The 14,735-nt window shown below is 30.8% G+C and overlaps 7 protein-coding genes across 7 annotated transcripts; 3 read left to right on the forward strand and 4 right to left on the reverse strand.

Annotated features, from left to right (window-relative positions):
• Window positions 1–40: 40 nt before the first annotated feature.
• GO595_003675 (Kelch motif family protein) lies at window positions 41–3,346 on the forward strand (the record flags this gene model as incomplete). The annotated part of the gene is made up of 1 exon (XM_067916721.1): window positions 41–3,346. The coding sequence occupies one exon, from the start codon at window positions 41–43 to the stop codon at window positions 3,344–3,346; it is 3,306 nt and encodes a 1,101-aa protein (XP_067775962.1).
• Window positions 3,347–5,170: 1,824 nt separating this feature from the next.
• GO595_003676 (uncharacterized protein) lies at window positions 5,171–5,851 on the reverse strand (the record flags this gene model as incomplete). The annotated part of the gene is made up of 1 exon (XM_067916723.1): window positions 5,171–5,851. One exon carries the CDS (start codon window positions 5,849–5,851, stop codon window positions 5,171–5,173), a length of 681 nt encoding a protein of 226 aa, XP_067775963.1.
• Window positions 5,852–6,153: 302 nt separating this feature from the next.
• GO595_003677 (Ras family protein) lies at window positions 6,154–6,777 on the reverse strand (the record flags this gene model as incomplete). Its single annotated transcript, XM_067916724.1, has 1 exon — window positions 6,154–6,777. One exon carries the CDS (start codon window positions 6,775–6,777, stop codon window positions 6,154–6,156), a length of 624 nt encoding a protein of 207 aa, XP_067775964.1.
• Window positions 6,778–7,950: 1,173 nt separating this feature from the next.
• Window positions 7,951–8,928, forward strand: GO595_003678 (microspherule protein 1; the record flags this gene model as incomplete). Its single annotated transcript, XM_067916725.1, has 1 exon — window positions 7,951–8,928. The coding sequence occupies one exon, from the start codon at window positions 7,951–7,953 to the stop codon at window positions 8,926–8,928; it is 978 nt and encodes a 325-aa protein (XP_067775965.1).
• Window positions 8,929–8,934: 6 nt separating this feature from the next.
• Window positions 8,935–9,750, reverse strand: GO595_003679 (Myb-like DNA-binding domain containing protein; the record flags this gene model as incomplete). Its single annotated transcript, XM_067916726.1, has 1 exon — window positions 8,935–9,750. One exon carries the CDS (start codon window positions 9,748–9,750, stop codon window positions 8,935–8,937), a length of 816 nt encoding a protein of 271 aa, XP_067775966.1.
• Window positions 9,751–10,853: 1,103 nt separating this feature from the next.
• GO595_003680 (chaperonin-containing T-complex gamma subunit Cct3) lies at window positions 10,854–12,533 on the forward strand (the record flags this gene model as incomplete). Its single annotated transcript, XM_067916727.1, has 1 exon — window positions 10,854–12,533. The coding sequence occupies one exon, from the start codon at window positions 10,854–10,856 to the stop codon at window positions 12,531–12,533; it is 1,680 nt and encodes a 559-aa protein (XP_067775967.1).
• A 286-nt stretch (window positions 12,534–12,819) lies between these two features.
• Window positions 12,820–13,191, reverse strand: GO595_003681 (uncharacterized protein; the record flags this gene model as incomplete). The annotated part of the gene is made up of 1 exon (XM_067916728.1): window positions 12,820–13,191. One exon carries the CDS (start codon window positions 13,189–13,191, stop codon window positions 12,820–12,822), a length of 372 nt encoding a protein of 123 aa, XP_067775968.1.
• Window positions 13,192–14,735: the final 1,544 nt, after the last annotated feature.

Raw genomic sequence — 14,735 nt, forward strand, 5'->3', positions numbered from 1 at the left:
CGAAGCAATCCAATGCATTCAAGAAGCTCAACTACAGAAAATGACTAACACCCAACTATGTGCTGAGTTGAAAGTACAAAAGGAATACATATCTTTTAACAATCCGTTTTATCGAGAGAAACTCAATTTAAGCACGTATTCTTTTGTCTCGAACAACGAAGTAAAGCAAGAAAGAAGACTTGGGAAGTATGAGATTCCTCCTGCTTATTATTTTATCAGTGACAAAAATGAAATTTCTAACGCTATTTACGTACAAATAACCACAGATTTAAAGGAAGATTTTCCACTTATGGAAGTTTCCTTTTCAGAAGAAGACATTAAAAAGTGGAAAGGCAAAGATTTAAAAGATAAATGTATCTCTCAATTTTTCCCAGATTCAACATCAGGCACCATCAAAAAAGGTGACACGGAAATCGGTGATGATGTCCCTTTCAGTGAACTTTATGAGTACTCCAAAACAAATCATATCATTTTCTATGCTACTGTTCCTGAATCTGTATTAAAAAGCATTAAGACTCGATGCCTACTTGCTGCTGAGGTTCTTAGTAGTGAACAATCCTTTGTACATGACATTGGCCAATTAAATACATATTGGTCAGTTCAATTCAAAGAAGCCAAACTCTTTGACAACATCCAATACAAGTTAGCCTTCCGTGATATTCCAGTTTTGCTTGGCATTCATTCGAAACTGCTTGAAGAGCTTAAATCACAAAAAATCGGTTATCCCACTGAATTTGGGAAACTTTTTCTGAAGTACATTGACATGTTCAAGAAGAGCTTATCTTTTATATCCAATTATAAGACCATTGATGAGTTAATTAAGAACAAGCTTACACGTTCAGCCTTTTTTGCCAGTAAGTATAATGACATTGAAGAGAATAATCCTGAAGAAAATGGGCGTGACTTTTTATCATATTATGTTACACCAGTACAACGATATCCACGTTATCCATTATTATTACGTGATCTTAATAAGAACACTCCCGATTTCCATCCAGACAAAAAATTATTAGCGTTAGCATTACAACGAATGGATGATTCGAATAAAGACATTGATAAAACGTCACATCGAGTCAAGCAATTAATATTAATGGAATCAATACAAAAAGAATTACCTGGAATAGATATCTTAGAAGAAGGTCGAGAAGTAATACATCAATTACCAGTTAAAATAACAAAACCTAAAATAGGTTCATCGATATTATATTTATTTACTGATTTAGTTGTATTAGCATCGAAAGGTAAAAAGACAAACACTGATATTATGAAGTCTGATATTGATTCATTTCAATTTATGAATGGATATCCGACAAGTGAATCAATAGTTGTCTTTAGTGAAGGCAAAGAATATATTATTGAGTTTAAAGATCATTCCGAGAAGTCAATTTGGTTCGATTCCTTTAATCAATTACGTTCACCATTATTATCGAATATATTATGTGAACATAAATTTGTTAAATGGACTGACATTGAATTAGGTGAAACTATTTATCCATCGAATAATATTGGCGGATGTTATTATAATGGATGTGCATATTTCATTGGAAGTATTGATTCTAATTTCTCATTAATTAAATATGACATCGAAAATAATCAATGGAGTAGTGAACCAACACCAATTTCTTCACGTTCATTCTTTACTGTTAATATTATTAATAATATAATATATGTTTCATTTGGATGTAAAACTAAAAGTAAATTATTTGGAAGTATTTGGAAATATATAATCGATGATAATAAATGGGAAGAGATTCAATTAAAAGAATATTCTCGATTCGGTCATTCATCAATAGTATATAATAATAAAATCATATTCTTCGGTGGAAGGAATTCACATAAATATTTTAATGATATATTAATATTTGATCCAACAAATAATCAAATCGAAGAAATACAAAATGCTGAAAATCCACCTGATCCTCGAATGTTACATACAGCTACATATAGTAATACAAATGGTAAAAACTTAATGATAGTAATTGCTGGTAAAAACAAAAAGAAAATTTATAATGATTTCTTAGAATATGATATTGATAAAAAAGTTTGGACAAGTCATAACATAAATCAAAATGATAAAACTAATTTAATTAATCGTCATTCACATTGTTCATTTATATTTGGCGATTATATAATGATCATTGGTGGTTACTCTATAACACCTATAGATAATTTAATCATTGATCTTAAAAATTATTCACTTTTACAATTCGATCAATTTGGTAATGTACCAAAAACATTTTATCGTTCATCATTAGTCCAATTAAATGATAATCGAGCTATTCTTTATGGTGGTTCATTTGGTTCAAATGATTCACCAATAGCTTGTGCTTATATTGTTGATACTGAAGAAGGCTTTTCAGAAACGCGTGAATATGTTCCGAGATCTCGAAAGCAAAAGAATGATGATCGAGTTGTTATCACATTACAACTTGGTGATACTCATAGTAGTAAATCTTCTTCACCTAGTAAGGAGAATTCCCCATTAATACGTACTAATTCTATCGATCGAATTAACCAAAATAATGTACCACCATTATTATCCGCTCGAGAAAACACTAAAGAATCAATGAAAAAGAGAACAAGTTCAATGATAATTGATCACGCGAATCTGAAGGACATAAACGGCCCCGGAGCACCCCGGAAAGTGATGGAGCCGATAAACTTGAATAAGAACACACCTGTTAGTAAGCATTTAAATAATAATAATCTTAATACTAATAATACACGACAAACGAAATCGACAAGATCAATGTCTAATTTGAATCCACAATCAATTCCGGCCGTTCAAGATTTATATAATTCGAAAAGTAAGCCAAGATTCGATCATCCACCAATACCAAGTCGTCGATCTCATACAAGAAGTAGTGGACAATTTAATCGGAATAGTTATAATGAAAATACTACAAATGTATATAATGGTGATAAACCAATGGAATTTTCGATATCATCGAAATTTGTACCAACAGAGATATATCATAAATGTAACATAGATATATCGAAATTAGCTATAACGGATCAAACTTCGGTGTATCAAAAGGCAAGACAATTACATAACGCGTTGTTACGGAATGGAAATATGGAGGCGGAAATAATTAAATACGAAGAAGGAAGAATATTCGTGAAGATAATGAACGAGAAGTTGATGAAAGGAAACGTGTTCATCATAAAGAAGAATATGAAATTTAATGAATTCCAAGAGAAGGTGAAAACTTTCGTTGGCGAAGGTAATGTTTCGATGTTAATGGAAGATGGAAAAGAAGGAAATTTGGATGAGGAAACTTACGAAAAGAATATAAATAGTATAAAAGAGGGAAAAATGAAAAATATAAAGTTGATGATAAAGTAAAACTTCGCTATTTGTAGAATTTGATTTTTTATTTTATTTAATTTTGTTTACTCATAATTTGTAATGGAATTAGTGCACACGAAAGTCGCCAAAAATGTGCATAAAATATTTAAGAGATATACTCATAATTTGTAATGGAATTAGTGAGCACGAAAATCGAAAAAAATATGCGCACATTAATGAAAAATACTCATAATTTTTAATGGAATTAGTGCACACGAAAGTCGCCAAAAATGTGCATAAAATATTTAAGAGATATACTCATAATTTGTAATGGAATTAGTGCACACGAAAGTCGAAAAAAATATGCGCACATTAATTACGAAAAATACTCATAATTTGGTAATGGTACAAATAATTATATTAAATCACATAAATTTATAAAAATGTTTTTACTATTAAGGAAATGATTTAATAAGGAATATTAGAATTGACTATGTTGTAACACATATAATGCAAGAGTGTTAAATTTAACCTTTATATAATAACAAAATGATCTTCGTTGAAATCTGCAGCAGCGAATGGGTCTTTTTCATCAGTTGTTGCTTGTGTAACAGCAATTGTTTCAATATCTTTATTCTGATAAAATATCTTATAGAAGCCAGAAAATTTAACAATATCCATTTTTAGTTGCAGGAAAATTTAATGATTGTTTCAACATTTTTATCATAAAAATATCATAATTATTCAAAGAAAAAATATTTATTTCTTCAGGTATTCTAAAAAACTCTATACTTTTACTCTATGAAAAATGAACATTAATTAAGCGAAGTGAAAAAATTATATATCTTAAATTTGGACATTGCTAATCAAATGGTTTATAACCTTTCTTCAACAACAATAACAACAAATAATTTTGATCGTATTCAAAGGTAAAAACTTGGATTGATAATACATCATTACTAATGATAACAAATATTATGTTAAGCCAATATAAAAATGCCATATGGTATCAATATTTCAATCGAACCATGTTTTATCTGGGTATTCCTTATATTAAGTTATGGTAAGTGTTGAAGCTTTCATAAAGTTCTTCAAATGTTAAGGAACATGACAACATAACAGACCAAAATTTATAAATGAATTTTGTTAGGGTTTATTACATATGTAATAACTCATTGATGAATTATTAATTTCATTGACATATAAAACAAAAAAAATCAGGAAAAATGATGTAATACTGCTTAAAGGAAAAAATAATGAAAGATCTTGAAGCCGATTGCGTGCTTGTCGTTGAAACAACTACAAAAACAAAATTTACTTAATAAATAGATATTGTGGTGTGCAATCATACAGGAAATCCAAAAAAAAATAAGGTAAGCTTACTGAAAAAAAGAAACCATAGTTTTAGCTTTTGAAAATTGATTTCTGCGTTGCACCAATTTTTGAGTGATATTTTGATAACCAAGAAAAACCTCCAAATAATTGAAAGCACACAACATTATTTCAATGATTTTTGATCATCACACTCAATTTACATTAAGTGATTATGTAGCAAAACAAAATCATTTAACCAAGGATATTTCGCAAAATAAAACCATGATTTTTTAACATGTTTTCTACCTGAAAGCTCTATTTACTGTTTTACTACTTATGAGCATCTTCCCATGAAATTTTAATCTTGGTGAAAAATCAATTATATAAAAATCAGAAATTTGAAAAATTTTATTATATCTTCTTATATTTTTATGGTTTTTCTTTTTGAGCTCTCTGAAATTTGGTCATACTTTTAATTATATTTTTACTTATTTATGTTAATTTCGTGTACACGAAAACGATATTTATAAACTAAAATTGAGACATTTTCATCTCCAATGAGATCTGTTATGAGTGGTGAACTTTCCTCTTTTTCCTTTTTACCGGAAGCGACGAGTATCCTTGGCGATGCTTCTTTCCAACTTGAACAGGAATTCTGGTGGAACCTTCTGATGAACTGCTACTGGTTTCTTGTTCTTTCTGAATTTGTCCAATTTGTTCAAGTATGTTATTGTTATAGCGAATGAGTTCTTCGATCTCATTGGTGAAATCGCAAAGTTGATTTTCGCATATCTTACCACGTTCTTCGAGTTCAGATTGCAATTTAGCTAATTTGCTTTCTGCTTCTTCCTGTTTGAATTGACAATTTCGAACTTTTTCGATTTCCTGTTGTAAATATGCTATTTGTGCTTCTAATTCAGGGCATATTTGATTTTCATGATGGGAAGTTGTTTGTGATAATTTTTCGCTTTGTTTAAGAGATGCTTGATATTGTTGTTCAGCTTGATTAATTAAATCTTTTTCTTTTTGAATATCTAACGAAAAAGCTGCATTCCTCTCCTTTAGTTTTTTGATTTTTTTGTTGAAAAGCGCGATTAAATTTTCCTCTTTTTGCTCAACATGAATTGATAATTTTTGAACTTCTAATTCCAATTTCCTGTATTCCGCTTCAAGCTCACTAGTTTTTGATTGCTCGCTGAGAAGCATTGCTTCTAAAGTTTCTATATCAACTCCCTCAAAATCTTCCATTCTAATGGTTGATCAGAAAACCGCTTTAACCGATGAACGCTTTTGAATACTTTATACAAATATAAAATTTTACCATAATTAGAAGTCATTGACTAAGTAAACCCTTAAAATCAATAATTGATAGGGAAAATGATTAAAATGTATTGAAATATTGTTTGCGTGGTTTCTCCACAATTTTCGAAAACAACAAATTTCTTCTTTTTTCCACAAATAAAGAAATAATAAGCTAAAAAATTGAGCCTGGTCAGATAAAATAAAACAAGACATTTTGTTTATTCATTGAAGTGAAAATGTAGATGTCATTAACAACAACCTCCCTTTTTTTCTTTCTCCTTTTGATTTAGATTAACTTCCTTTTTAGGTTCAGGCTCTTTACTTTGATCACCTTCATCTTTTGCTACTGTTTCTTCGGTTCCTTTTTCATGATAAAGTTCATATAGTTGTTTTGAAATTGTTTCAAAAATTTCTTCAATATTTGTACCATCAACTGCAGAAGCTTTAATTAATTCCGCGTTATGATCAGAGGCCCAAGCATAAGCATCGTTTATATCAATTGATGGAGTTAAATCTGATTTATTAGCAACAACAATACATTTAAAACCCTGCACGTGCTGAATTAAGTAATTGTACCAGTCATTTACATGTTCATATGTTGTTTTATTTGCAAGGTCAAACACAATTACAACTGCGTGTGAACCTTTAGCATAAACAGGGACTAAGTTTCTAAAGTTGTCTTGGCCAGCAGTATCCCATACATTCATTATCATTTCAAAGTCATTGAAAGTTGCATCAATTCTAGTTGAAGTTGCACCAAGAGTTGATGTAATTGTCTTATCAATATTGAGATATTTCTGAATAATTGATGTTTTACCAACTGTTGTGTCTCCAACAAAAACAACCTTGAATTTTGGTGTTTCTTCGCTCATTTTTTTTATGTCACTTTTCTCGGTCTAGAGTGAGATACATTTTGAATAAACTTTTTAAATTAATGCCTTTCAATTTCTGGTGAAAAAATTGTACCGGATTTGTATCCTTATTTTTCCGGTGCTATATCAATTTTGTTTGATTGATGATCCTTCTTTTCAAACATGTTTGTGGCCTAATTATTCATTCAAGCGGAAAATACTTTTTTGTGAAAACATAAATTCAATGTTCATAATTAATAAAATACAAACATATTGTACTAGAATTGCGGTCTCTTAAAGAAAAAGAAAGAGTTTTCATGTTCTTTGTTAGGAGAAATATAAAACTCTTTAATCAATTAAAAAATTACAAATAGTCCGAATTTATTAATATGAAATAAAAATGATACTTCTGGAAGCGACTAGTTTTTAAACTCGAAGCCTAGGTGAAAAAGACTAAAAATATACATATTTTTTGGATAAAACAAATTCTGCACACTCACGAAAATAGATAAGGTTGTTCCTTAACAAAATCTGATTTTTTATTTTGATTTAGATTCAATGTTTATATTAAAATTGGTATATTCTTTAATAAAAACAAATAAATTTCTTTGGGTGATATTCGAGATAAAATGATTTAACCAAATATAAATCCCATCTGGATAGATCTGGGTTTGATTATAGTGTTTTTTTTACAAAGTCAGTTAATAAGTGTTACAATTTCTACTCAGTGAAATGTTCTTCGAAATAATCTATGAGTAGGTTAGGTGAAAATTTTAAAATTTCTTCGGTAGAAAAAAGGTGTATTTCTTCATTCATTAATACGCCATATACTTTTTCATGATTTGAATCAATTTTAACAAAGAGAATTTTGCTATTTGGATCTAGTGGAGTGTTAATTGAATGCTCTTTTTCATGCCAATAATTACGTATAAAAGCAATACAAGATATTGATTCAAGATCCCTCCATTCTTCATTTACAAGATATAATAATTTACCATCAATAAATTTATGTCCTCTAATAACTGCCTCTTCGTCACCTACATTTTTTCCAAATGAAATCATGGAATCAATCTCATAAAAAGTATCATTCAATTCCTGATATTCTTCCATTCTTCTAACGATAAAATATCATTCAATCAATTGACACTTTTAGATAAATTTAACGGCCGATATTAGGGAACCGTTAAAAAAGGAATGGATTCTGTTCTAACAATCAAACCATCCCAACCAGAAATAGAAGATATCACCAAAGAGCTAAACAATGATGGAGTTAAATCACTTATAATTGGGTCACTTTATGTTCCTTTTGATGAACTTCAAATTTTGAATCCACTTCAACAATATACAAAATCAGAAATAAAATCACACTGGCATTCAATCCTTCATGCTCCTCCTGAAGTTGTTTTTAAACCCGAAGATATTGATATCAAAGTCAAATTTGATCTTGAAGAAGACTATTTATTATTGACATATATTCGTCTTAAGGACACCATTTCACTTGATGACTTTATACAAAAATTTATTTCTAATTTTAAACAAATACATTCTCGCGAATCAATAATCCAAAGAATCCAAGAGTTAGAATTACTAGATGAAACACAAAAACAGAACATAATTACAAGATTTACCAATCAAACCATCGATGAGTTTCAATTTCATACATACATGACCCATACAAATTCATCTCCTGTTAATTATCCAACTCGTCATGGCATAATGGAGAACCACGATGTATTAGATGAAAGTATTTCATATCTTCAACATAATCTTCAGTTTTATGCATTTCCAAATAATGATGATTCAACGTTAGCACTTCTTCGAAGTGAAACATATGAATACACAATGCACCGTCGTACCATTCTTATTGGCCGTGGTAGCCATTGCGATGTGAATCTTCTTCTTGAGTGTCCATCGAATTCGTTGCACATCTCGCGAAACCAAGCAATACTATCATTCATGCAAGATTACAATTTTTATTTAGAAAACATTGGAACCGTTCCTTTTAGAGTTAATGGAGCACTCATTCTACCTACAGCGACATGCAGACTTCCATCGGGCGCTATTCTTGATTTTTCCGATACACTTTTGATGTTTATTCCAAACCTTCGTTTTATTGAAAGTATGTCGGAAATGAGCAAGAAAAAGAAAAACAAACCAATAAATAATACATGAATATTATCAGTTTGTGTTTTTTGGTGTTTCTTGGACTATAACTTTACGATGACATGAATGAATGATTTTGGTAGTGCCAACGTTCGGTGGTTTTGTGTCTGTTATTGTGCCGTTTGGGCTTGGTATGATATGAGGTAGAAAGATCCGCTTGAGTGTTGTGTCAGTATTCGGTTTGACTTCTTTTATATTTGGTGGCGGCGGTTCTTCAACTTTATCTGTAGATGTATGTTGCTCTATATTCATCAACTGCTTATGACGATAGCGGCATTGAAGATCAGTACGCCCTGGGATGGATTGTGATATTTGTTTCCAGCGGGTAATGCCTTGTTGTACAAGATGTAAAAGAAGTTTGTCCTCACTTTCTGTCCATTTTGTGTGTTTGATTTCAGGATTTATGGTGCGGCTCCAACGTTGATTACATTGGCCACTTGATCTAGTTTCTCCAAGAAAGGCAGATATTGATTTCCAGTTTTTTGGGCCATATTTTAAAACCCCGCAAAGAAGCCTAAGGTCTTCATACTGAGTCCATTTTGGACTTCTTTTACTGTAATAAAAATTGGGGAAATTTATTGGCTTGGATGGGTATATAACATTGTTTTCATTTCTAATTTGCATAATTTTTTGAATCATTCCAAAATAACTTTTGTTGTTCCTGATTTCTACTGAAACTTGATCGATTCCAATGTTAGAATTGATGTACATGAAAGAGATGTTGACAATTTGCTTTTTTTCATTTGTTGACGCTTGAGGGAATGCTTCATCTACCTCATTGGACAGGAATAAAAATAAGGTCCGCTGAGCAAAATGGGTCATCTTATCCATTGGAAGAGGAGATGACCGAAATAGATATCCGTTGTTTTCAAAAATTTTCAAAGTTCTTTGAAAATTGATTGTACATTGATCACACTTTCTGTGATTGTAATCATCCATACAAAATTGAGTGTGAATATCCTGATTTTTGAATTCGTTTGAGGGGTGATACAGTTTTACCATCACAATTTTTTCATGGATGTAAAACACGTTTATTTTATTGAAAAAGCAACAATAAAAAACCTTTCAGATTTTTTTTGAGAATAACCGTCTATTTTAAGTCGAAACATCTCTAAATTCTGTGATTGCGGTTAAAATCGGTTCAGATTGCAAAGGAATTTGTGCGTAATTCTCAAACAAAAAATAACGCTGATCTTTTTACGAAAAAATCCTATTTATTTCGTATAATGTATAACTAATCAGTCTACAGCATAGTTAATGGGAATTTAACCTTAGATGTTATATTATTTTATTTTTATACTGAATATATTAAAATGCCAATCAGGTTTGTCCTCAAATTTTAATGGTGGTCAAATAATTATAAGTCATACAGAATTTTGGAATACATACAAAGAATTTTTACATGCAAGAAATTTTAGTGATGATCATCGCCGAGGACAATTGGTGAATTGAAAATTGAATTTTTTCAAAATTTAGTACATCGTAAAGTTATGTTCACAGAAAATTGTGAACATCATCGTAAAGATGAGGTGATTTTGGTAAAGGTGAGGTGATTTTTTTGCGTTACTTTGATGATCGATTTTAAACAAATTACTCAAATTTTTCGATATTCAAATAATACCCAAAGCCAAGGCACAGAGAAAAATTATTTTTCTTTTGCTTTTCATTAATTTCTTTGAACACAAATTGAATTCTTTAATATTATTTTCTACATATATATCTCATTATTATTTCCTTCGTTACTTTTCTGTTTTATTTCATTTGCTTTTCTTTTTCATGCATGTGGCTGATTTCTGGTGCTGACCACACAAGGCTTCAAACTTTTTGCACAAAGAAATTTATTCAAAAAGTGATATAAACCACCGACGTCACTTTTTGTAGAAAAAAACTTTCGTCAGAGAACGTTTATTTTGGGGGTGATTTGTCTGGCCACTATGCAATCACCCATCATTGTACTTAATCAAACAACAAAAAGAGACACTGGTCGCAAAGCACAGTTATCTTGTATTGCAGCAGCTAAGAACACTGCTGATGTTATTCGTACATGCCTTGGTCCACAAGCAATGCTTAAAATGATCCTCGATTCAATGGGTACACTTGTTATTACAAATGATGGAAATTCTATCCTTCGTGAAATTGATGTTGGCCATCCAGCTGCAAAATCCATTATTGAACTTGCACGTGGTCAAGATGAAGAAGTTGGAGATGGTACCACATCTGTTGTTGTTCTTGCAGGAGAACTTCTTTCTGTTCTTGAAAAACATGTAAAAGACGGTATTCATCCACATATTCTTATTTCAGGTCTTCGTAAAGCACTTGATGATGCACTTGAACATCTTAAGACAATCAAAAAACCAATCGACAACACAAGTGATGCCGAAATGCTTGGCATCATCAAATCCGCAATTGGCACCAAGTTCTTATCAAGATGGTCCGACTTAATTGCCAAATTAGCGCTCGATGCTGTCAGAACGATCAGAACCGACGACGGAACTGTTGACCTTAAACGTAACCTTCGAATTGAACGTATTCCGGGCGGAGAAATCGAAGATTCATATGTTATGAAAGGCACAATGATTAACAAAGATGTCTTACATTCGAACATGCGTCGTCGTATTGAACATCCAAAAATTTTAATTCTCGACTGTGGATTAGAATATCGTAAAGGCGAAAGCATTACAAACATAGAAATCAGTGGCGAAAATGATTACGCAAATGTATTAGCAGAAGAAGAAGCACAAGTCAAAGACCTTTGTGACGCAGTCATTGCAACAGGTTGTGACTTAGTATTAGCTGAAAAAGGCGTCAGCGATTTGGCATTACATTACTTAAGCGAGGCCGGAATCACAGCATTAAGAAGATTCCAAAAAGTACATTTGGACCGAATCGCGTTATGTTGTGGGGCGACAATTGTCTCAGATCCACATGAAGCAGTTGAATCTGATTTAGGTACAAAATGCGGATTATACGAATGCCGTAAGTTCGGCGACGAATGGTGGTCAGTCTTTGATCAATGCGAGAATCCTAAAGCATGCACAATGTTATTACGCGGTCCAACGAAAGATGTACTCTTGGAAATGTTCCGTATTATGGACGACGCGTTAAAAGTTGCCAAGAATTTGCTTAAGGAGCCATCGCTATTACCTGGCGGCGGTGCGACTGAAGTATCTGTGTCTGCAGCATTAAGAAAGAAGTGCGGACAATTGGACTCAGTCGAACAAATGGCATACATAGCCGCAGCTGTAGCGTTTGAAGTTATTCCACGAACATTAATACAAAATTGTGGCGCTTCACCGATGAAAGTGCTCACAAAATTGAGGTCAATACATTCAGAAGACCCTAACAAATATTATATGGGCATAAACGGTTTAACCGGCGAAATTGAGGACATGAGGAAAATTAACGTATGGGATACGTTAGCGGTGAAATCACAGGTTTACAAAACCGCTTTTGAATGCGCAATATCATTACTAAGAGTCGATGATATTGTCTCTGGTTTGATAAAAAGAGATGAAAACGGTAACCCAGTAAATAAGAAATCGGTCACACAGAAATTAGAGGAAAATACTGCAATGGCTCAGGCGCAGCAGGCAGCAATGATGGGAATGAACTAAATTAATAAAACAAATGTCTGCAGACAAATGTGTGAAATTTCACAATTGTTTTTGTAAAATGAAATTAATTGAATTTTTAATACATTTGCTATTTCCATTACAAAATTGAAAATGTATATAAAGAACATCATGTGATGAGTAAAGAAGAAAAATTTGAATAAGGCTCAAGAAATTGAAATTTAATTCATTTTGTTAAAATATTATACATCATAAAAAATTGGTGTATTATTTGATGTAGTACTTGTAGTTTTAATTATAAGAATTAATTAATGAATTATTTATAAATTTATTTAGAACTTACTGGACCAAGACGCATATTATAAATTCTCTTAGCTTGTCTCGTACCGAATCTGTTAACAAGATCAGCGGTGTCAGCTGTTTCGATTTTCCTATAATTTTGAATCTTGCATTGTCGAGAGATTTGAATAAATTTGTCTACAGGAATTGCTTTAATTGCGCCTGTTTTATTATTTCTAACAAATATTGTCCCGCTACAAACAACATCTGATGGTAATGCTAGATATTGGTAGAGATCATCCTCTCCATCTGCAAGTAAATTCCCATTTGCATCCTTATTAACAGCAAAATGTATTTCACCTCTTGATTCACCGCAGTCGAACATAGCCAATGTTTGTGGAAACACAACTTCTTCAGTCATTTCCTAAATTTTCAGGTTCAAGGTCGTGTAAAAGTGCCAATTCATGATCAAGCCAAATATCCCATCAAAAAGTGAATCAGCTTATTGAAGAAATTAAAGGCATTTGTTCTATAAGTTTAATGTTTCTTTATTTCTTATTATTCAAATATTGCGTGAAGTTGGATTACATTTAAATATCATACTTTTTTTCCTAGTGATGAAAACTTATTCTATTTATAAAAGAAATAGTTTATACATAAATAAAAAAGAAATGATATCAATGCTAAAAAAGTTTATTTAGATATTCTATATTTAAAGAAATAGGTAAAAATGTCTTTTAACTGAAAACAATAGTGCGAAAAATGTTAACAAATAATGAAAATAATTATATATTTGGATAAATATCGAAAAACATCTAAAGAGGAAAAACAGAAACAATAAAAAAATTATATATTATAATTTGAATTATTTATTTTTGAAATCATTCTCGAATTGCTATTGTGAATCCATTTTAATGCTTCAAAAACAAAATGCATTTTAATATTTCAAAGTCACATTGACAAAAAAAATTTTTTTTCCCTTTTTATTATTTCCTCCATCACTTAGGCGCTATTCGCCAAAACATTTAGTGCGCCGGACACCATTCCATTCATTTTTGTTTCTTCCACTTTCTGGAAGTTAATTTTTTCATACAGCTCTTCATATCTATTTTCTTCCTTTAGTTCGATACTCAACAAAGCAGCTGCCAGTTCGGATATTACGTCGACTCTTTTTATATCATTTTCTGTTTGTAACATTTTTTCACATTTCGAAAACAAGTCATCGACTATTTCCTTTGTGAAATAAATTTGGTATTTCCTTGAAGCAAAAACGAGAATTTTAGAAAGTGATTCAACACTTTGATTACACGTTCTTTGTCCGAAATAATTTGTCATTGTTTTAATTAACACTGCTTTCGTTGGAGCAGTGAAATCATTTATAGCGTTAAATATAATTTCTCCAATACTTTTAGCTTTCGAACCTTTTAACTTTAAGTTCTTTAAAGATTCATCATTACCAAAAGTAATTATAGGGATTATGAAATGTATCGAATTCTTTGGACTTTTCTTTAAATGTTTATAACATAAGTTATAAAGAGATAACGAAATTTGTCTTGAATCAATTTCTTCAACAGTATGAATTAAACTTATAGCAAATGATTGATGGAAATTACGTTTGAAACTTATATTTAATTCATTTTCAAATTTCCGAATTTCTGTTTTAATTTGATTATTTTTAATGAAAGAAGATTTATAAATTGAATCTAAAGTTTCTTTAGAATCGAAAATAACTTTTACACATTTATATAATAAATTAGTTGCAGAAATTCGTAACATTGAATTAATATGATTTGAAGATAATAATGTAACCCAAATTAAATATTTAATTATGTTAAGGTTATCTTTAATTTTATCAATTGATTTAGTAATAGAATCAAAACATATTGAAAGTTTTTGACATGAAAATTCGGATTTTTCTTTAAATATTTTTGGTAAATATTTAATTAATTCAATAATTATCTCTTT

The sequence above is a fragment of the Histomonas meleagridis genome, assembly GCF_020186115.1.
Source record: "Histomonas meleagridis strain 2922-C6/04-10x chromosome Unknown contig_23, whole genome shotgun sequence".
In the NCBI taxonomy this organism is placed as follows: domain Eukaryota; phylum Parabasalia; order Tritrichomonadida; family Dientamoebidae; genus Histomonas; species Histomonas meleagridis.